Raw genomic sequence first — 23,092 nt, forward strand, 5'->3', positions numbered from 1 at the left:
TTGCGGTGTGTTTGTTGGGATCCGATGAATTGTGGGTTTATGATCAGATTATTCACTGAAAGTAATTGAGTCTTTTCTCAGATTTATTATGTGTGATTTTATTGCCTTCTCTCTGATCTATCTATATTCTTTGGCCAATTATATTTATTTATCTTTAGTGGGGGAGGCGCTTGGTAGTAGGTTCAATCTTGCGATGTCCTTACTCCATGATAGGAGGAGTTGCAAGGCACATATTTCTATTGTTGCTAATAAGGGTAAAATGACAGGGTTCGAACATATTATTTGGTCTTAGCTTTTTTATATTATGTCATCATGCTCCAAGCATCACTCTGTTTGTTATGACACGGGAGAGACAATTTGACAGGTGCAAGAGAAGTAATTTGCTAGATTCTTTGTCTCCCACCATATTCTATTTCCTACGTCAATCATTCTGGCATTTAAAAATTTTCTTCGGAATTCGAAATGCTTATAAATTTATTAGAATGCAAGGTCTAATTTATGAATAATTTGAGTTTTCAAACTCCACGCAACCGTATCTTTCAAGCAAGACCAATATTGTACTTCTTTGAACGAAATGCCGCCCCTAAACACTACAAATTGATCATTTGCTCGCCTATAGTGCTTGGTATCCTCTTGCAACCCAATCTCGCAGAACCCCAAACAGTGCAAAATATGACTGCTTGCAAGTGTTTTTTTTCGGCACAGTTATGCACTGCTGTCCACCATGTCTCACAACCAGGGTTTTGGTTACCGCTTGAAATTTCAAGATTTACCATGGTTACCACATATTTTGGCTCCCCTCAGTAATGGTCATTTCGAGCCAAAAAAATCAATATTTTTGAATTTGTTGAATATGCTCAATGTACAGTAAAGTATGGCAGCACCTCACAACGCACACGTAGACAAAGTTCCACTAAGCTAGTAGCCTTTTTAAGACAAATATAAGTTCAAGTGCTATCTATATCTATTTTGAAAGAATTTAAATTCAAAAATGAATTATAAATTTCGTTTGACATTCGTTCAAAATTTGCTCACAGTTTTGCGGTAACCGTGGTAACCACGTTTACCTGCCCCGCTCGGTAAAAATGCCCCATTCGATAACCAAAACCTTGCTCACAATCACTAATGCACCAATTAGTTTTGCGCCACCGTAGGCTTCACCTCCTAGAACCTAGCGCACCACTTGCTTGGGTCTGTGTCCGCTACAGCCTTGCGCTGTCACCCCTGGTTAGTTCCCAAACGATGAACCTCGACGGCGGCTGTGCTTTTTTTAGCCTTTTATTTTAGAGAAACGGGCCTTTTTAGCTTTTTCTTGAGACATTGGGCCTTTTTAGCTTAACCGAGAAACAGATATTACATTTCCTAGCTAACGGCCCACAAGCCCACCTAGTGCCGAAAGCTGAGCCCAGCGACGCCGTCAGGCACCTTGAAATATTCAGCCTTGGCGCCCGAACGTAACCGTCGCAACCAACAGCTTTCGCTGCTCCTCTTCCCCCCGTCGCCGGAGCGCCAAGAAACCAAGAACCCATTCTCCGTCTCCACCGCGCAGAGCCCACCTCCTCTGCTCTGCAGAGGTCCATCTCAAGCGACCCATGGAGCAGTTCCACCACGGCCACCACCTGCGGCTGCGGAGCCGCGAGCTCGGCACGTACCTGCACGCCGACGAAGACGGACAAGGCGTCTCCCTCCACCACCGCCGGGCGTCGATGAACGCGGCTTGGGCAGTGCACTTGTACCAGCCCCCCCACGCGCGGGTGCCGTTCCTGCTCCTCCACAGCGCCGCCTACGGCCGGTACCTCGCCGGCACGGGCGCGCCGGCACCGCTAGGCCACCGTGGGCACCGCGTCGAGCAGCGCAGCTACCACCATCCTGAGGCGGAAGCAGTATTTTGGCTGGCCGTCCGGACGGAATTCGAGGACGACGTCCTGCTCCAACACTTCAACGGCGGCAGCCTCCGCGCCAATGGGAAGTACCTCCCCTGGAACAACGGCGCCAGCGTCGGCTACATCAACGGCATCTACGACATGAGCACGATGATGCACTGGGTCGTGGAGCCCATCCCCGTCAGGGAGACCATGCCTCCCCTTCCACGTTCGACTAGGGTGAGTCCGCCATGCCCGCTTCTCGATTCTTCCCGGTCGAATTTGCGCGAGCTGGGTTCTTGGATTGGATGTCGTTAACGTGCATCGGAATATGACCGCGGAGATCGCAAATCGTTTTAATTTCATTCGCCTGGGAGCAATTCTTGGCTCTGTTCTTGTCAAATTTGCGCTTTCTTTGGCTTCCGCGTCTCAAATTCGCATTTGATCTCCTGACAATGTTGGGACTTGGGACTCGAACTGCAGCTTACCCTCCCCACCGCCACCATGTTGCTGTCGCGGGAGATCGTATACATGTGGCGGGACATCCACGGGGACGCCATCACCGGCGGCTGGCACATGTTCAGGGGGAGATCCGTCTTCCGCCTGAGGGAGGAGCTGGCCAGGCTGCTGAACGCTGTCCAAGTCTTGGGCGTCGCCGACCTTGTCATGTGCCTCCCCACACGTGATGGCCGGCTTTTCCCACTCATCGTCGACCTTCCCAGCAACCGCCAGAGCTTCCACATCGTCGTCGTCGTCGCCGGGACGCCTCGTGAGAGCCCCTCCATATCCTCAACTTCCTACTCTTCTCCTTTGGCAAGAAACTCTTATTTGCACCAGTCTTGAACTTGTCCGGATCGGATGTTTTGGGTTTCATGTCAGTTGAGTGCTAATCTGCCCGTGCTTGGAAAACAGTGTTTGAATCGAAACGAGTAGTCTGAAAAACAGTTTGTTTACGGAAACTTTTGCTGCTAATCTGTTTCAGTTAGGAATCTGAACTGCTTTAGGATTATACACATAGTAAAAGTTGCTGAATTAAATCAGTAGATGTTCAACAGGCACCACATTATGCTAGAAGGTTGTCTGAGGCTAGTTTGTTGGGGTGAAAGTCATTTCATAAGTCTAAAATCCACACTGAACTATGATATGGAAACTATTAGTTTTGATGCCACACGGTGCTTAGATTCAGATGATTCAGTTGTTCAATTTAATATCATATATATGCCGCTAGTGGAAAACTTCTGAACTCCAAAACCGGACTGCCTAGCTCAGATTCACAGAGAGGATAACGATTTCTGTTTTTCAGCCTACTGTAACACATTACATTGTTTTGAGGTTTTGCACATATGCTTTCTTTTTTGATCATCTCATTTAGACTTGTTGCAGTACCTATGACACATGATGCCTAATTGCTTAACTATTTTTCTGCTAATTCAGCCCACGCGGCGCTGCGGTACGCGGATGTCGATGCAGAGTAGAGAGATACCAGAGCCGGGACCCCTAGAAGTCGCCTTCAAAAGTGTCGCCGCCCCGGACACGATGACATTAGAACTCAGTTCCTTCCGTTGACATACTGGTTCAGGAAAACCCAGTAGTTGTTGTGTTTCTGCTAGCTAAGCTCAACTTGGTTTGTTCTCCTGACAGTAAGAAACCTATTTGAGTTGGCATCATGGTTCTAAAATTCCAAAACTGTTTGAACAATGATGCAGTGACATTAGTCTGTAATGTGTTGATAATGGCCACTACTTCAATGTTGCTAGCTGCATTTTCTCTTAGATGACAGACAGATGTGGCTGTTCTTGCAGTGAGTTGAGCACTTGAGTTTCGTTATTCTGCTGAAAGTTTCATTCCATCAGCAGAAAATTAGTTTTTGTTTTTACCGAGACCAGAGTTCTGAGCATGGTGAGGTTAATGCGCCTGGACACAGCTTGCTGCATTTTTGTTTTTTCATGCGCGTGTGGTATATTTGATTCCACCTATGGTAAATTTTTTGAATAAAATTCAGGTTGTAGCCCACAATGCTGTAAGAATACCAAAGTATTACATTGTTCTTTTCCGTGTGCATGACAACTTCAGACATTTCGTTTATCTCTCTCTCTATCCCTCATATTTCGATTTATTTTCAGGGTGTGTTGAGTATCGACCGATCCATCGACCTTGTTTGAAACCAATTCGATAGGACATCACTGTCATCGTCCTTGCCAACTTGTCACTGTCGTTTACAGTAGTAGTCATTGCTCTGCTCAACCAGTTGTGTGAGATACAGATTGGTCGACAGCTATATACATAGAGCAGATATTGCTCTGCTCAACCAGTTGTGTGAGATACATATTGATTTCCTTAAATGGGAAACTAATTCTACATGCAAACTGGGTGTATCAAACAAGGCATAAGGCATACAAGCGGTATGATAGCTGCGCATCGTTTGGAAGAAAAGGAATTAACTAAGTAGGAATTTAGAGTTCTGGCAATTGTTGCAAAATTCCTTTGTTCCAAAGAAAGGGTACCATAGTTTTGGGATACTGGTTACCCTTGAGAATGGCATTTTTACGTTTTGACTGATCAGATGTGTGCAATATGACCTTGAAGTTTCATAACTATATTATCACAAAGCATCATCCAGTTACAAAATCATCAGAGCAAGTAAGCTGGAGATAGGATAAAAGCTGAGCATTTGGATCTAGTATTGAAAACCTAACACTTGGAGCAAGCTAAGACCGAAAACTAAAACGGCCTGGAGCAGAAAGCTAAGCATTGGGAGCGAGCTAAGAGCGGAATGCTAAGCATTTGGAGCGAACAAGGAGCGAAAACTAAGCATTTGGAAATACTAGAAAAGAGTATCAATTTGAAGCTAGGAGCGAAAAGCTAGGAATATAAGCTGGCTCTTATTTGGAAACAAGAATCTGGTGTTGAATCTTTGAATGACACTCTAGTTTGGTGGGCATCCTGGATCACTTGATGATCCATTCGGACCACCTCTTGGAGCCTATTTGTCCTCCTTTTTCTAGTCGGATAGAAACGTTCCAATGACCACCTGTGAAAAAAAAAATCAAAGTATTAAGACAAAGCACAAGGTTCTCCCTAGCAATAGATGGGTATTTCGTAAAGCTATGTCATTTTCCAAATAAGCTACATATAAAAAGAAACACATAATGATTTTACATAGGACTATTAATATGTATAGAATGTAAATTATATGGCAGAACATTGGTATCACAGTTTTCCAAATATAGGAAGCACATATATCCTTTAATTACTTCAAAAAACAGAGCAAGATGCAGTGAGAGCTATTAACATACTATGATATAAAGATCTTTGTCTTTTAGAAACATGTTACTCCCAGTGAAAGATGGTAACCTGAACAGGTGAAGCTGCAATCAGAGGTCCTGCTGACCCACCGCCGAAGACGCGGCCATCGGGACTAGAAAACGAAATGCCCAATCCACCCTTTCGAGTGCTCAGTTCATTAGTTTTGGATGGCACATACAAGCCAGACAAAGAGAGGATGCGAAAACAACCCTGCATATTGAGTGCATATAATTAGATATTGTTCAGATTTGGAAATAAATCTAGAGGTCAAACAATAACATTTCCTTTACAGAAAACCAGAACTACAAAACGGTGTGTTTTGATTGCAATATGCTGGTAAAGAAAATAATTATGAAAAAAAAATAACTACTGCCCACATTTCAGTTTTCCTTATTGTTCTCTAGTTTGGCTGGACCTTAAGTATATTTCTAAAGCACACCAGCAAAAAGGGATTTCTAATGTACAGTTTCCAAGCTAAAACAATGGAGCGAACCTCATAAACGACCCTTTCATGAGGAGAATTTGCGTGCTGCAGTGTCACATTGCGCACTGCACCATGGGCAGAGAAGATATGAACTGCCAACCCATTCCCACAATAGGAGAGGATTTTTGTTGTTACATCCTGAAACCATGGATCCATTATTAGCATCTTTTTTAAAGGAACCATTTCAATTACATATTTTAATAGCTAGTATCTAGATACTATGATAAATTGTTGTTAGAGCACTGCTATGTCTCTTGGAGCATCATCAGGGTGGGACAAATTACCTCTCCACCTTGGACTGTGATAACCTTAGGAATTAATCCAGTCGCAGCAGGCCCTACAAAAAATATCCATTTCATTTTAGAAACGCGAAATGTACTTAATGTTGGCAACCTGAATATAACATTGGTCTCTGAACTAAACTAACATGTAACATCCTACAAATATAATTTCAAAGCTCCGGTTATACTTCTGGAGGGAATAAAAACACAATATGAATGATTGCAATGAAATAACACCTATATGATATTTTAATATTTTTAATACATCTACAAAAAAGCTCTGTTTTTATGACAAACAAGTGGCAACCCTTACTGAATAGTCGACATGGATAATTCCATGCTTATCAGGTCAGCCTGCGGTGGTCATTTGTATATACGAGTATTAGGACTAAGATACCACCATATCCATCTATGCACCTTTTGCTACTCTACTTGCGATGATGGCATGAGCTCTAAGTGCAAGCAAGAACAATATATACCTGCTACTGTCATCTGTCGCTGCTTCTTGCTGGCCATGGAGCTCGGCGGCCATACCCTCGCCTGCTTGACTGGATGTGTTCCATGGTCTACAGGTGGTGGTGGTGGTGGTGGTGGTAGTGGTGGTAGCGGTGATGGCAGTGCTGGTAGCGCATGGGGGCTCCCAACGCCCAGGCGCAATCCCAACGTGGAGCTCGAGGGCAGAGCAGGTGCCAGCAAAGCAGCGGCGCCAGTAGGATATGGCGCCGGAAAGATAGTTGTCGGCAGGGTGCCCTCCGGGGTGTTCTTTCGCGGGCGGCCACGCTTCCTCTTGGGTGGCTTAGAGCTCACACCCATGGCGTGCACGTGTGCAGTGCCGGCCGCGGGCCCCGACGAGCGTGGTGCGGAGTTGGAAGCTCCACCTTGGTGGCCAGCGGTCAGGCGGGCGCCAACGATGGGTTGTAGCTGAGGCTGGAGTGGGCTCCTGCTCATGCCTGCGCCATACTTCGTCTCATCCGCTCCAGACGACATGGCTCCCTTCATTTCGCCTCAAAAGAAAAAGACCAACACAAACACACACGCAAACAAACAGAAAACTCCCCTCCAAGTGACCGAGCAAACTACTCCATCCCTAAAACACGAGAAATACTAGCGATTAGCACAACGAATAGCCTCCAGATTCCGCATGTATTTCCGTATAAACTACTCAAAAATTGAACAAACCTATTCAAGAAGATTGACTTCAAAGATTTTTTTTAATGGAAATCTACAACAAAAGAAGAGCCACAAGAGGATTCAGAATGGAGAAAAGAATATGCACAGTCCCATTGCTTATATAGGGGAGGGGGCGGGATGAGTTTTCAAGGAAGACCATACAAAGACATAGAATTCACATGAACTACTCACAATAATCTTTCGTCACTCTTGTGGTCTTGACACTAGGGTTTATGATTATCATGTAGTCCAGGGGGCCTAGTGCATTATTTCTGAGAAGATATTTTCTTTTAGATCTATTACGTGGTACTTTATTTTCAGGATGCTTACATATGTATCAACTACGTGTATCCTTAGAAATTTTTTGAATTTCCTTGAGTGTTCATCGTGGATGTGTCCAAATGATGTGGTTATTTTTTTTGCCTAATTTTGTTTTCCATTCAATGTTTGCCATTTTTATTTTTTTATTTTTTGTTTTTCATGTTTGGATTTTATTTATTGTCACACCATCTTTGTTTTTTTTTCTATTTTCACTTTTTGTTGTGTCATATTCGGATTTTTATTTAGTCATATTCCATTTTGGACCTTTCACTTAATGTTATTACATTCATGGAATTTCATATAATGTTATGCCATTTTGGAATTCATCTAATGATATGCCATTTATAAATTTTCATTCAATGATATGCCATTTATAAATTTCATTTAATCTCATGCTATCTTTGGAATTCATTTAATGATATGCCATCTATATATTTCATTTCATGCTATGCCATCTTTGGAATTTCATTTAATGTTATGATTTATTTGGATTTTAATGATTTTGTGCCATCCTTGGAATTTTTTAATTTTTTTGCTTTTTTAATTTTTTGTTGTGCCATCTTTGGATATTATTTATTGATATGCCATATTTTGATTTTTTTACTTAATGTTATGCCATCTATGTAATTTCATTTAATGTTGGGCCATCTATGGAATTCCATTTAATGTTATGCCATATTTTGATTTCTTTTTTACTTAATGTTTTTATCTAATATTATCTCATCTTTGGATTTTCATTTAATTTCATATTGTCTTTTTTTGCGGGTGAATGCCATATTGTGTTTGGGGTTTTTATTTCTTACGATCCCATCTTTGGATTTGCATTCATGGTTGTGCCATCTTTGGATTTCAATGGATCCATGTGTTTGAGTCTACTGAGCTTTTCAAATGAACCATCTTTGGATATACAATGGCTAAGGATAGGTTGGAGGGGTTTGGTAAGTGTGCACTCGTGCCAATGTTCGAGATGAAATGGTTTGGGTTCCAAATGATCAGATTTTTTCATAGTAATTGCACCTTCATTGACTAAAATACACAGTATAGGTAAGAACACACTAAAAATTGCTAAATAGGCTGGGAGAAGACAAGTGTAGCAGAAATTCTACAGGAAAATCTCCAAGGAAAATATAGTTAGGGGCCTAGGGTCCTTTCACACACCAAATCCTACTACTACCACCAACCTTGGTCTTCATTGAGGTGCTCACTGGAAGAGAAGCAAAGCCTCCACCATTGCCAAAATTATGAAAGTACCATCACCAATGAGGCTTTGAGAGACCAAGAATAGACACACCACAAGAAACGATGCACGTGTCACTATGACACACTTGTCAGGAAACAACCCATATTAACCTGGATCGGGGTCCACCACATCTCGTGGATGAGATAGTAGAATATTACTAGATCCATCGTCTTTAAACCACCACCCCATATCCAAATCCATGATTGATTTTTCTCACTTGCTAGTCTCTTAGAGGGCAAAGAATCCATCAACAAACATGAAAAAAAATCTCGTCGCCCAGAGTAGACAACGAGCCGAGGAGGCAACCAGATCTTCAACATCATTATTGTGAGGAAGAACTGAGGCAAACTTATGATACACCCTAACTGCTTTCATGCTACAAGACAAAACCTAATTATTCCTCCCTATACTTGCAAGAAGAGATACATGATTCTAGTCCCCCGTTGGTCACGAGAAGGTCGAGGTTAGGTATAGAACTAGGATCTTAGTGGAATTCACCAAGGGATCAACTCCTTATCACATTTTGTCTGGGGAGCAAGAGAGTGAATCCGAGATTTCATGACTCGAAATGGATGAAGGAAGGCACGACATGATCTCACCCAATGGATCGCCAATGCAACTGGTTGTATCGCCAACATTGACATTCCAAGTTTTAGAAGATTGAAAACAATGGGTGGAAACCGATAAAATGCAAGAATTGGATTTAATAGGTTTTCTAGTGCTCTAGAAAACCCTCTATGACAGACCTATTTCACTTATTCATCATCATCGAATTTACTATTCGACGCCTTTATGAAAGGCCATCACAATAAAGATTGTATGAATACAAAGATGAAAAAATAGGAGAGAACTCACCGAGTTTGTGGTTGTCGAAGATACTAGAGGCAGTGTCCTTTAACTCCATAACATGTTTATCATTGAACTGATCCGCCATGGGATTAGCCATCTTAAACTCAAAGACCTAATCATCACCGAGTTGATCCCCCATGAACTCATTAATCGAATTTTCGTGACTATCTGCCATGTGGTCGTCCACCCTGCGCTCATGACCATGGTTGTGGGTTCACCTACTTAGCACTGACATAATAAACTAAGAGAGTGGATCCTATGAAAATTCGACGAAGAAGTGAGTTCACTACAACTTCGATAGTAGTGGAGGTGATGTTGTGAATAGGCATGAGATGGAGGTACTACATAGAGAAGGGATAGTTTGCGACGAGGCTTGAGGGGAGAGGCTAGGATTGAGGCAGCATCGAGGGGTAAGGGGCGAGGCCTTTTGTACTGCTTGGTATACGGTGGTGTCAATTAAATTTTTGATAAATACTAAATATATGACAAGGTACTATGGTAGTAAGGTGGAATCCATCACTAGTTTTGTGTTGATTCCCCAATGGGTAGTTGGGTCGGACATTGTGTCATGTGCGTGATAAGTTTCATGGTTTGTTGGTGATATGCCAATTTGGGCTCTTCCTCGCAGGACTCACGGCCCAAGCAAGTCAACCGAACCCATGATCTGGTTCCTCGAGGAGTCCTGGCCCAAAAAGATAAATGCCTAAAAGGACTACCATTGAAGACCATAAATAAAGGAGAAATCAAGGTGTACTAAGCCAAGAGATCATAAGAGGAAGGTAAGGCCTTGTACAATGCTAGATGCTTAGAGAGGTGCTTAGAAAAATAAACCGGGTTTTTTGAAGCACTGGTGCCTATTGCTATAGGAGAGACGCCTAGTTAAGCGTCTATCCTGTACAAATAAGCACCGGTGCTTAAGAAAAGCTTGGTTTATTTCTCCAAGCACCTCTCCTAAGCACCCTACATTGTACAAGGCCTAAGGACCAACTGATTGAAGGTGAAGCCGCATCCGACTAGAATACATAAGGGAGGAAGGTGTCCAAACCGACCCAAGGATGGGTATCAATAGCAGAGTGCCGAGATTAGGAGGGACAACTTCTACTTTTACATCTAAGAGGATGGAGTCAAGAATATAGTTATTAGACCTAGATTAGACCCAATCTTGGACACACCCCATCGAGATCGGCCACCCAAATTTCTAGCGACTTAGTGTACAAGTTATTGCACCCCCACCCCCCACACACAGACGTTGTACTCGTTGATATCTACAATTCCAAACAAGGACTAGTTTTGTTACTTGATACGTCTCCAATGTATCTATAATTTCTTATTGTTTCATGCTACTATATTGTCAATCATGTATACTTTATATGCCATTTTATATCATTTTTGGGAACTAACTTATTAACTCAATGCTCAGTGCCAGTTCCCGTTTTTGCATATTTATTTGATTCACGAAAAAACCATATGATATGTCTCCATCATATCTACTTTTACAAACAGTTTTGCTCTTGTTTTGGATGCTAATTTGCATGATTTGAATGAGACTAACCTGGATTGGCGTTGTTTTCAGCAAAACTACCATGGTGTTGTTTTTGTGCAGAAATAAAATTTCTTAGAATCGGACGAATCTTTCTAGAGATTTGTCATCGAATAAAATAAAAATACTGGAACAAAGAACCACCAGAAGGGGGCCACCTGTTGCCAACAAGGCAATAGGGCGTGCCTTGTTACCTTGTGGGATCCACAGGTGGCTGTCTAACCTAATTCCAGCGATATAAAATCCTTTTTATCAAGAAAAAAAATATGAGAAGAAGTTTCATCACATTTTCCTATAAGGAGCCGCCGCCACGTCATGTTCTTCATCGGGAGGGATGTTCTGGAGTTCGTTTGGGGCTCCGGAGAGGGGGATTCATCGCCATTATCATCACCAACCCTTCTTCATCAACAACTTCATTATGCTCACCATCGGGAGTGACTAATTCCTTCGTAGGCTTGTTGGGTGGTGATCGATTCAATTTGTTAGGGTTTGGTCCCTAGTATCCACTATGTTCTGAGATTGATGTTGCTATGACTTTGCTATGCTTAATGCTTGTCACTAGGGCCCGAGTTCCATGATCTCGGATGTGAATCTATTATGTTTTCACAAATATAAGTTTGTCTTGGAACCTATCTTGCAAGTTGTATGCACCTATTACGTGTTACGATCCGCAGACCCTAAAGTGACAGCAATTGGGATTCACTATGGTGATGACCGAGGAGTTCATATATTCACTATGTGTTAATGCTTTGTTCTGGTTCTCTATAATAAGGAGGCCTTAATATTCCTTAGGTTTCCTTATGGACCCCACTACCACGGGAGGGTAGGACAAAAGATGCCATGCAAGTTCTTATTATAAGCATGGATGCCTATTTACGGAATACATGCCTACATTACATTGATGAATTGGAGCTATTGTGTATCTCCCTAGGTTGTGACTGTTATATGATGAATGTCATCTATCACTGATTCAGTGCCTTCGCTTTTCTCATATTGATCTTTGCCAACTTACTATCATTGTTGTTGATGTTATAATCACTATCAAATTGCTACTATTACTATTCCTATTGAAGGAAATATGCCCTAGAGGCAATAATAAAGTTGTTATTTATATTTTCTTATATCATGATAAATGTTTGTTATTCATGATAGAATTGTATGAAACCGGAAACTTAGTACATGTGTGGATACATAGACAAACAGAGTGACCCTAGTATGCCTCTACATGACTAGCTCGTTAATCAAATATGGTTATGTTTCCTAGCCATAGACATGTGTTGTCATTTGATGAACAGGATCACATCATTAAAGAATGATGTGATGGACAACACCCATCCGTTAGCTTAGCACTATGATCGTTTAGTTTATTGCTATTGCTTTCTTCATGACTTATACATGTTCCTATGACTATGAGATTATGCAACTCCCGAATATCGGAGGAACACTTAGTGTGCTATTAAACATCACAACATAACTGGGTGATTATAAAGATGCTCTACAGGCATCTCCAATGGTGTTTGTTGAGTTGGCATAGATCGAGATTAGGATTTGTCACTCCATATTTCGGAGAGGTATCTCGGGGCCCTCTGGGTAATGCACATCACTATAAGTCTTGCAAGCAATGTGACTAATGATTAGTTATGGAATGATGCATTACGGAATGAGTAAAGAGACTTGCCAATAACGAGATTGAACTAGGTATGATGATATCGACGATCAAATCTCGGGCAAGTAACATATCAATGACAAAGGGAACAACGTATGTTGTTATGCGGTTTGACCGATAAAGATCTTCGTAGAATATGTAGGAGCCAATATGAGCATCCAGGTTCCACTATTAGTTATTAACCGCAGATTTGTCTCGGTCATGTCTACATAGTTCTCGAACCCGTAGGGTCCGCACGCTTAACGCTCGATGACGGTTTGTATTATGAGTTTCGTGTTTTTGATGAACCGAAGTTCGTTCGGAGTCCCGAATGAGATCACGGACATGACGAGGAGTCTCGAAATGGTTGAGACATAAAGATCGATATATTGGAAGGTTATATTCAAACACCGGAATGTTTCCAAAGTGTTTCAGGTATTTTCAGGAGTACCGGGAGGTTACCGGAACCCCCCGGGAGAGTAATGGGCCTTAATGGGCTTTAGGGGAAAGGAGAGAGAGGCCTCAAGGGGTGGCCGCGTGATAACCCACAAGTATAGGGGATCGCAACAATTTTCGAGGGTAGAGTATTCAACCCAAATTTATTGATTCGACACAAGGGGAGCCAAAGAATATTCTCAAGTATTAGCAGCTGAGTTGTCAATTCAACCACACTTGGAAACTTAATATCTACAGCAAAGTATTTAGTAGCAAAGTAATATGATAGTAGTGGTAACGGTAGCAAAAGGTAATGATAACAAAAGTAATGTTTTCGGTATTTTGTAGTGATTGTAACAATAGCAACGGAGAAGTAAATAAGCGAAGAACAATATATGGAAAGCTCGTAGGCAATGGATCGGTGATAGAGAATTATGCCGGATGTGGTTCATCATTTAACAGTCATAACCTAGGGTGACACAGAACTAGCTCCAATTCATCAATGTAATGTAGGCATGTATTCCAAATATAGTCATACGTGCTTATGGAAAAGAACTTGCATGACATCTTTTGTCCTACCGTCCCGTGGCAGCGGGGTCCTAGCGGAAACTAAGGGATATTAAGGCCTTATTTTAATAGAGTACCGGACCAAAGCATTAACACATAGTGAATACATGAACTCCTCAAGATAGTAGGTGACTATAGACTTGCAAGATAGGATCAAGAACTCACATATATTCATGAAAACATAATAGGTTCAGATCTGAAATCATGGCACTCGGGCCCTAGTGACAAGCACTAGGCATAGCAAAGTCATAGCAACATCAATCTCAGAACATAGTGGATACTAGGGATCAAACCCTAACAAAACTAACTTGATTACATGATAAATCTCATCCAACCCATCACCGTCTAGCAAGCCTACGATGGAATTACTCACGCACGGCGGTGAGCATCATGAAATTGGTGATGGAGGATGGTTGATGATGACGATGGCGACGGATTCCCCTCTCCGGAGCCCCGAACGGACTCCAGATGAACCCTCCCGAGAGGTTTTAGGGCTTGGTGGCGGCTCTGTATCGTAAAACGTGATGAATCCTTCTCCCTTATTTTTTTTCTCCCCAAAAGTGAATATATAGAGTTGGAGTTGAGGTCGGAGGAGCTCCAGGTGGCCCACGAGGTAGGGGGGCGCGCCCAGGGGGGCAGGCGCGCCCCCCACCCTCGTGGCTAGCTAGGGTGTGGGCCCCCTAGCCTTGATCTTTTGCCAGTATTTTTTATTATTTCCAAAAAGATGCTCCGTTGAGTTTCAGGTCATTCCGAGAACTTTTGTTTGTGCACAAAAATAACACCATAGCAATTCTGCTGAAAATAGCGTCCGTCCGGGTTAGTTCCATTCAGATCAGGCAAGTTAGAGTCCAAAACAAGGGCAAAAGTGTTTGGAAAAGTAGATATGACTGAGACGTATCAACTCCCCCAAGCTTAAACCTTTGCTTGTCCTCAAGCAATTCAGTTGATAAACTGAAAGTGATAAAGAAAAACTTTCACAAACTCTGTTTGGTCTTGTTGTTGTAAATTTGTAAAGCCAACATTCAAGTTTTCAGCAAATATTATGAACTAACCATACGCTTAGGTCTCATGTTTACTCATATCAATGGCATAATCAAGTAGCGAGCAATAATAAGAAATCTCGGATGTCAACACTTTCTCAAAACAATCATAATATGATATAACATTATGGTATCTCGCTAGCCCTTTCTGAGACCGCAAAACATAAATGCAGAGCACCTTTAAAGATCAAGGACTGACTAGACATTGTAATTCATGGTAAAAGAGATCTAGTCAAGTCATACTCAATGTAAACTAACAGTAATGAATGCAAATGACAGCGGTGCTCTCCAACTGGTGCTTTTTAATAAGAGGATGATGACTCAACATGAAAGTAAATAGATAGTCCCTTCGCAGAGGGAAGCAGGGATTTGTAGAGGTGCCAGAGCTCGGTTTTGAAATAGAGATGAATGATATTTTGAGCGGTATACTTTCATTGTCAACATAACAACCAAGAGATGGCGATATGTTCCATGCTACACACATTACAGGAGGTTCCCAATCAGAATGGTAAAGTTTATACTCCCCCTCCACCAACAAGCATCAATCCATGGCTTGCTCGAAACAACGAGTGCCTCCAACTAACAAGAGTCCCAGGGGGAGCTTTGTTTGCAAATATTTTGATTCGATTTGCATAAAGCATGGGACTGGGCATCCCGGTGACCAGCCATTTTCTCGTGAGTGAGGAGCGGAGTCCACTCCTCTTGAGAATAACCCGCCTAACATGGAAGATATGGACAACCCTAGTTGATACATGAGCTATTCGAGCATACAAAACAGGATATTTATTTGAAGGTTTAGAGTTTGGCACATACAAATTTACTTGGAACGGCAGGTAGATACCGTATATAGGTAGGTATGGTGGACTCATGTGGAACAACTTTGGGGTTTATGGGATTGGATGCACAAGCAGTATTCCCGCTTAGTACAGGTGAAGGCTAGAAGAAGACTGGGAAGAGACCAGCTAGAGAGCGACAACAGTCATGAACATGCATTAAAATTAATTGACACCGAATGCAAGCATGAGTAGGATATAATGCACCATGAACATAAATATCATAGAGGCTATGTTGATTTTGTTTCAACTACATGCGTGAACATGTGCCAAGTCAAGCCACTCGAAATGTTCAAAAGAGCATACCATCCTATTGATACGTCTCCAACGTATCTATAATTTTTGATTGCTCCATGCTATATTATCTACTGTTCTGGACATTATTGGGCTTTATTATCCACTTTTATATTATTTTTGGGACTAACCTATTAACCGGAGGCCCAGCCTAGAATTGTTGTTTTTTGCCTGTTTTAGGGCTTCGAAGAAAAGGAATATCAAACGGAGTCCAAACGGAACGAAACCTTCGGGAACGTGATTTTCTCAATAGATAAGACCCGGGAGACTTGGACCCTACGTCAAGGCACGTAACAGGAGGCCACGAGGTACGGGGCGCGCCCTACCCCACCAGGCGTGCCCCCCACCCTCGTGGGCCCCCTGTTGCTCCACCGACGTACTTCTTCCTCCTATATATATCCACGTATCCCCAAATGATCAGAACAGGAGCCAAAACCCTAATTCCACCGCCGTAAGTTTTTGTATCCATGAGATCCCATCTTGGGGCCTGTTCCGGAGCTCCGTCGGAGGGGGGCATCGTTCATGGAGGGCTTCTACATCAACACCATAGCCCCTCCGATGAAGTGTGAGTAGTTCACCTCAGACCTACGGGTCCATAGTTAGTAGCTAGATGACTTCTTCTCTCTTTTTGGATCTCAATACAATGTTCGCCCCCTCTCTTGTGGAGATCTATTCGATGTAATCTTCTTTTTGCGGTGTGTTTGTTGAGATCGATGAATTATGCGCTTATGATCAAGTATATCTATGAATAATATTGAATCTTCTCTGAATTCTTTTATGTATGATTGGTTATCTTTGCAAGTCTCTTCGAATTATCAGTTTGGTTTGGCCTACTAGATTGATCTTTCTTGCAATGGGAGAAGTGCTTAGCTTTGGGTTCAATCTTGCGGTGTCCTTTCCCGGTGACAGTAAGGGCAGCAAGGCACGTATTGTATTGTTGCCATTGAGGATAACAAGATGGGATTTTCTTCATATTGCATGAGTCTATCCCTCTACATAATGTCATCTTGCATAAGGCGTTACTCTGTTTTTAACTTAATACTCTAGATGCATGCTGGATAGCGGTCGATGAGTGGAGTAATAGTAGTAGATGCAGGCAGGAGTCGGTCTACTTGTCTCGGACGTGATGCCTATATACATGATCATACCTAGATATTCTCATAACTATGCTCAATTCTGTCAATGGCTCAACAGTAATTTGTTCACCCACCATAGAATACTTATGCTCTTGAGAGAAGCCACTAGTGAAACCTATGGCCCCCGGGTCTATCTTTATCATATTGATCTCCTACTACTTAGTTATTTCCTTTGCTATTTACTTTGCCTTTATTTTACTTTGCATCTTTATCATAAAAATACCAAAAATATTATCTTATCATATCTATCAGATCTCACTCTCGTAAGTGGCCCTATAGGGATTGACAACCCCTATTTGTGTTGGTTGCGAGGATTTTTTTTTGTGCAGGTGCGAGGGACTCGCGTGTAGCCTCCTACTGGATTGATACCTTGGTTCTCAAAAACTAAGGGAAATACTTACGCTACTTTACTGCATCATCCCTTCCTCTTCGGGGAAAACCAACGCAGTGCTCAAGAGGTAGCAAGAAGGATTTCTGGCGCCGTTGCCGGGGAGGTCTACGCAAAAGTCAACATACCAAGTACCCATCACATACCCTTATCTCCCGCATTACATTATTTTCCATTTGCCTCTCGTTTTCCTCTCACCCCACTTCACCCTTGCCGCTTTATTCGCCCTCTCTCTCTCTATCCTCCCTCTCTATTTGCCTCTTTTTTTCGCTTGCTTTTTGTTTGCTTGTGTGTTAGTTTGTTTGCTTGTCGTTATGGCTAGTCCCTTATCTTCTCTGTTGACTCCTGAGTTCGAACTCTTTCACTTTAAACAGAGACTAGGAGAAAACTTAAAAGATGCCTGGTTAAGAATAATGGAGTCTTATCATAATTGTACCTCTGAAATAACCTGAGAATCTTGCTTCGCAATTTTTATGTTGGATTAAATATGTCTCATAGACACTCTTGGATTGCATTGCCAAAGGCAATTTTATTGAAATCGATCCCCATATTGCACTTGAAATTATAGAAGGTATTGTGGGAACACTACCTCAACAAAAGGGGCCTCATCCTACTTAGGAAGAGACACAAGTTTTTGAAAAAAATTGTGAAGTTACTAAAATCTTGCAAAAATCTCTTGAACCTCTTAAGAACATTAGTGGAAATATTCACCGCATGAATATGTTGATTACCCTTTGCAATAAGCGGTTGGATTTATTAGATCTAAAAATTCAGAATATGAAGGGAAACGTAAAGAACCTCCCGGATTTGATCTTGGTTCCGCTAAAAAGTTGAAAACCAAAGATGGCAATACCTAGATCTATTCTTGCTTATCATGCCTAGCTAGGGGCGTTAAACGATAGCGCTTGTTGGGAGGCAACCCAATTTTATTTTTATTCCTTGATTTTTGCTACTATTTAGTAATAAATAATTTATCTAGCCTCTGTTTTGGTTCTGTTTTTTTGTTTTTAATTAGTGTTTGTGCCAAGTAGAACCATTGGGAATACTTTGGGAAAGTCTTGTTGAACTTGCTGTAAAAACAGAAACTTTAGCGCTCACGAGAACTGCTGCCATTTTTATTTGGAGAGTGCTATTTAGTTAATTATTTTTGAAGATGATTAATAGATAAATCCCTCACGTCCAGAAATTTATTTTAGAACTTTTGGGGTTAGGATCTTGTGCCAGTTACAGATTACTACAGACTGTTCTGTTTTTGACAGATTCTGTTTTTCATGTTTTGTTTGCTTATTTTGATGAATCTATGGCTAGTAAAATAGTTCATAAACCATAGAGAAGTTGGAATAAAGTAGGTATAACACCAATATAAATAAAGAATGAGTTCATTACAGTACCTTGAAGTGATCTTTTATTTTCTTTCGCTAACGGAACTCACGAGATTTTCTACTTTAAATTTTGTGTTGTGAAGTTTTCAAGTTTTGTGTAAAGATTTGATGGATTATGGAACAAGGAGTGGCAAGAGTCTAAGCTTGGGGATGCCCATGCAACCCCCAAAATAATCTAAGGACACCTAAAAGCCAAAGCTTGGGGATGCCCCGGAAGGCATCCCCTCTTTCGTCTACTTCTATCGGTAACTTTACTTGGAGCTATATTTTTATTCGCCACATGATATGTGTTTTGCTTGGAGCGTCTTGTATGATTTGAGTCTTTGCTTGTTAGTTTACCACAATCATCCTTGCTGTACACACCTTTTGAGAGAGCCATACATGATTTGGAATTTGTTAGAATACTCTATGTGCTTCGCTTATATCTTTTGAGTTATATAATTTTGCTCTAGTACTTCACTTATATCTTTTAGAGCACGATGGTGGATTTGTTTTATAGAAACTATTGATCTCTCATGCTTCACTTAGATTATTTTAAGAGTCTTAATAGCATGGTAATTTTCTTAAAATCCTAATATGCTAGGTATTCAAGATTAGTAAAATTTTCTTAAGAGTGTTTTGAATACTAAGAGAAGTTTGATGCTTGATTATTGTTTTGAGATATGGAGGTAATAATATCAAAGTCATGCTAGTTGAGTAGTTGTGAAATTGAGAAATTCTTGTGTTGAAGTTTGCAAGTCCTGTAGCATGCATGTATGGCAAACGTTATGCAACAAATTTGAAACATGAGCTGTTATTTGATTGTCTTCCTTATGAGTGGCGGTCGGGGACGAGCGATGGTCTTTTCCTACCAATCTAGCCCCCTAGGAGCATGCGCATAGTACCGAGGTTTTTGATGACTTGTAGATTTTTGCAATAAGTATGTGAGTTCTTTATGACTAATGTTGAGTCCATGGATTATACACACTCTCACCCTTCCATCCTTGCTAGCCTCTTTGGTACCGTGCATTGCCCTTTCGCACATTGAGAGTTGGCGCAAACTTCGCCGGTGCATCCAAACCCCGTGATATGATACGCTATTTCACACATAAACCTCCTTATATCTTCCTCAAAATAGCCACCATACCTACCTATTATGGCATTTCCATAGCCATTCCGAGATATATTACCATGCAACTTTCCACCATTCCGTTCATCATGGCACATTCATCATTGTCATATTGCTTAGCATGATCATGTAGTTGACATAGTATTTGTGGCAAAGCCACCGTTCATTATCATTTCATACATGTCACTCTTGGTCCATTGCATATCCCGGTACACCGCCGGAGGCATTCATATAGAGTCATACTTTGTTCGAGTATCGAGTTGTAATCATTGAGTTGTAAATAAATAGAAGTGTGATGATCATCATTTTCTAGAGCATTGTCCCAAGTGAGTAATATATATATATAAGGAGAAAGACATAAAAAGAAAGGAGAAGGCCCCAAAAAAAGAAAGGCCATAAAAAAGAAAAAGGCCCAAAATAAAAAAATGAGAGAAAAAGAGAGAAGGGACAATGTTACTATCCTTTGACACACTTGTGCTTCAAACTAGCACCCTAATCTTCATGTTAGAAAGTCTCTTGTTTTGTCACTTTCATATACTAGTTGGAATTTTCATTATAGAACTTGGCTTGTATATTCCAGCAATGGGCCTCCTCAAGTGCCCTAGGTCTTCGTGAGCAAGCAAGTTGGATGCACACCCACTAGTTTCTTTTGTTGAGCTTTCATACATTTATAGCTCTAGTGCATCCGTTGCATGGCAATCCCTACTCCTTACATTAACATCAATCGATGGGCATCTCCATAGCCCATTGATTAGCCTCGTTGATGTGAGACTTTCTCCTCTTTTGTCTTCTCCACATAACCCCCCTCATTATATTCTATTCCACCTATAGTGCTATGTCCATGGCTCGCGCTCATATATTGCGTGAAAGTTTATAGGTTTGAGATTTCTAAAGTATGAAACAATTGCTTGGCTTGTCATCGGGGTTGTGCATGATGAGAGCATTCTTGTGTGACAAAAATGAAACATGACTAAACCATATGATTTTGTAGGGATGAACTTTCTTTGGCCATGTTATTTTGAGAAGACATAATTGCTTTGTTAGTATGCTTGAAGTATTATTATTTTTATGTCAATATGAACTTTTTTCTTGAATCTTTTGGATCTGAATATTCATACCACAATTAAGACGAATTACATTAAAATTATGCCAAGTAGCACTCCGCATCAAAAATTCTGTTTTTATCATTTACCTACTCAAGGATGAGCAGGAATTAAGCTTGGGGATGCTTGATACGCCTCCAACGTATCTATAATTTTTGATTGCTCCATGCTATATTATCTACTGTTTTGGACATTATTGGGCTTTATTATCCACTTTTATATTATTTTTGGGACTAACCTATTAACCGGAGGCCCAGCCCAGAATTGCTGTTTTTGCCAGTTTTAGGGCTTCGAAGAAAAGGAATATCAAACGGAGTCCAAAAGAAACGAAACCTTCGGGAACGTGATTTTCTCAATAGATAAGACCCAGGAGACTTGGACCCTACGTCAAGGCACGTAACAGGAGGCCACGAGGTAGGGGGGCACGCCCTACCCCACCAGGCGCGCCCCCACCCTTGTGGGCCCCTGTTGCTCCACCGACGTACTTCTTCCTCCTATATATATCCACGTACCACCAAATGATCAGAACAGGAGCCAAAACCCTAATTCCACCGCCGTAACTTTTTGTATCCACAAGACCCCATCGTGGGGCCTGTTCTGGACCTCCGCCGGAGGGGGGCATCGATCACGGAGGGCTTCTACATCAACACCATAGCCCCTCCGATGAAGTGTGAGTAGTTCACCTCAGACCTACGGGTCCATAGTTAGTAGCTAGATGGCTTCTTCTCTCCTTTTGGATTTCAATACAATGTTCTCCCCCTCTCTTGTGGAGATCTATTCGATGTAATCTTCTTTTTGCGGTGTGTTTGTTGAGATCGATGAATTGTGGGTTTATGATCAAGTCTATCTATGAATAATATTTGAATCTTCTCTGAATTCTTTCATGTATGATTGGTTATCTTTGCAATTCTCTTCAAATTATCAGTTTGGTTTGGCCTACTAGATTGATCTTTCTCGCAATGGGAGAAGTTCTTAGCTTTGGGTTCAATCTTGCGGTGTCCTTTCCCGGTGATAGTAAGGGCAGCAAGGCACGTATTGTATTGTTGCCATCGAGGATAACAAGATGGGGTTTTCTTCATATTGCATGAGTCTATCCCTCTACATCATGTCATCTTTCTTAAGGCGTTACTCTGTTTTTAACTTAATACTCTAGATGCATGCTAGATAGCGGTCGATGAGTGGAGTAATAGTAGTAGATGCAGGCAAGAGTCGGTCTACTTGTCTCGGACGTGATGCCTATATACATGATCATACCTAGATATTCTCATAACTATGCTCAATTATGTCAATTGCTCAACAGTAATTTGTTCACCCACCGTAGAATACTTATGCTCTCGAGAGAAGCCACTAGTGAAACCTATGGCCCCCGGGTCTATCTTTATCATATTGATCTCCTACTACTTAGTTATTTCCTTTGCTATTTACTTTGCCTTTATTTTACTTTGCATCTTTATCATAAAAATACCAAAAATATTATCTTATCATATCTATCAGATCTCACTCTCGTAAGTGGCCCTATAGGGATTGACAACCCCTATTTGCGTTGGTTGCGAGTATTTATTTGTTTTGTGCAGGTGAAAGGGACTCGCGCGTAACCTCCTACTAGATTGATACCTTGGTTCTCAAAAATTGAGGGAAATACTTACGCTACTTTGCTGCATCATCCCTTCCTCTTTGGGGAAAACCAACGCAGTGCTCAAGAGGTAGCACCTATCATACCACATCACAACCATTTTAATAGCATGTTGGCATGCAAGGTAAACCATTATAAGCTCCTATATAATTAAGCATGGCACAATAAACTATGATCTCTAGTTGTCATTGCAAACATGTTTATTCATAATAGGCTGAACCAGGAACGATGAACTAATCATATTTACAAAAACAAGAGAGGTCGAGTTCATACCAGCTTTTCTCATCTCAGTCAGTCCATCATATATCGTCATAATTGCCTTTCACTTGCCTGACCGAACGATGTGGATAATAATAATAGTGCACGTGCAAGGACTAAGCTGGTATCTGCAAGCATTCAATAAATAGGAGAAGACAAAGCAATATGGGCTCTTTTGTCAGATCAACAATAATGCATATAAGAGCCACATCAACAA

General features: G+C 41.4%; 2 protein-coding genes across 2 annotated transcripts; one reads left to right on the top strand and one right to left on the bottom strand.

Moving 5' to 3' along the window:
* The first annotated feature begins 1,484 nt into the window (after positions 1-1,484).
* On the top strand, positions 1,485-3,466 carry LOC125519930 (uncharacterized). The gene is made up of 3 exons (XM_048684707.2): positions 1,485-2,113; positions 2,366-2,631; positions 3,297-3,466. The coding sequence occupies exons 1-3, from the start codon at positions 1,593-1,595 to the stop codon at positions 3,335-3,337; spliced, it is 828 nt and encodes a 275-aa protein (XP_048540664.2). The 5' UTR covers positions 1,485-1,592; the 3' UTR covers positions 3,338-3,466.
* A 1,397-nt stretch (positions 3,467-4,863) lies between these two features.
* On the bottom strand, positions 4,864-7,009 carry LOC147958328 (AT-hook motif nuclear-localized protein 2-like). Its single transcript, XM_087532090.1, has 5 exons — positions 6,413-7,009; positions 5,937-5,989; positions 5,662-5,790; positions 5,217-5,378; positions 4,864-4,893 (listed from the first exon to the last, which is right to left on the bottom strand). The coding sequence occupies exons 1-5, from the start codon at positions 6,930-6,932 to the stop codon at positions 4,864-4,866; spliced, it is 894 nt and encodes a 297-aa protein (XP_087388216.1). The 5' UTR covers positions 6,933-7,009.
* Positions 7,010-23,092: the final 16,083 nt, after the last annotated feature.

The sequence above is a fragment of the Triticum urartu genome, chromosome 7A, assembly GCF_056163025.1.
Source record: "Triticum urartu cultivar PI428250 chromosome 7A, HENAU_Tu73, whole genome shotgun sequence".
Classification (NCBI taxonomy): domain Eukaryota; kingdom Viridiplantae; phylum Streptophyta; class Magnoliopsida; order Poales; family Poaceae; genus Triticum; species Triticum urartu.

Coding starts and splice junctions, on each gene's coding strand:
- LOC147958328 (XM_087532090.1), bottom strand. CDS start 6,932: ATGAAGGGAGCCATGTCGTCTGGAGCGGATGAGACGAAGTATGGCGCA. Junction 5,379..5,661: donor ATGAAAGGGTCGTTTATGAG/GTTCGCTCCATT, acceptor CTCAATATGCAG/GGTTGTTTTCGCATCCTCTC. Junction 4,894..5,216: donor TTGCAGCTTCACCTGTTCAG/GTTACCATCTTT, acceptor TTTTTTTCACAG/GTGGTCATTGGAACGTTTCT.
- LOC125519930 (XM_048684707.2), top strand. CDS start 1,593: ATGGAGCAGTTCCACCACGGCCACCACCTGCGGCTGCGGAGCCGCGAG. Junction 2,114..2,365: donor TCGACTAGGGTGAGTCCGCC/ATGCCCGCTTCT, acceptor CCCCACCGCCAC/CATGTTGCTGTCGCGGGAGA. Junction 2,632..3,296: donor CGTCGTCGCCGGGACGCCTC/GTGAGAGCCCCT, acceptor CTGCTAATTCAG/CCCACGCGGCGCTGCGGTAC.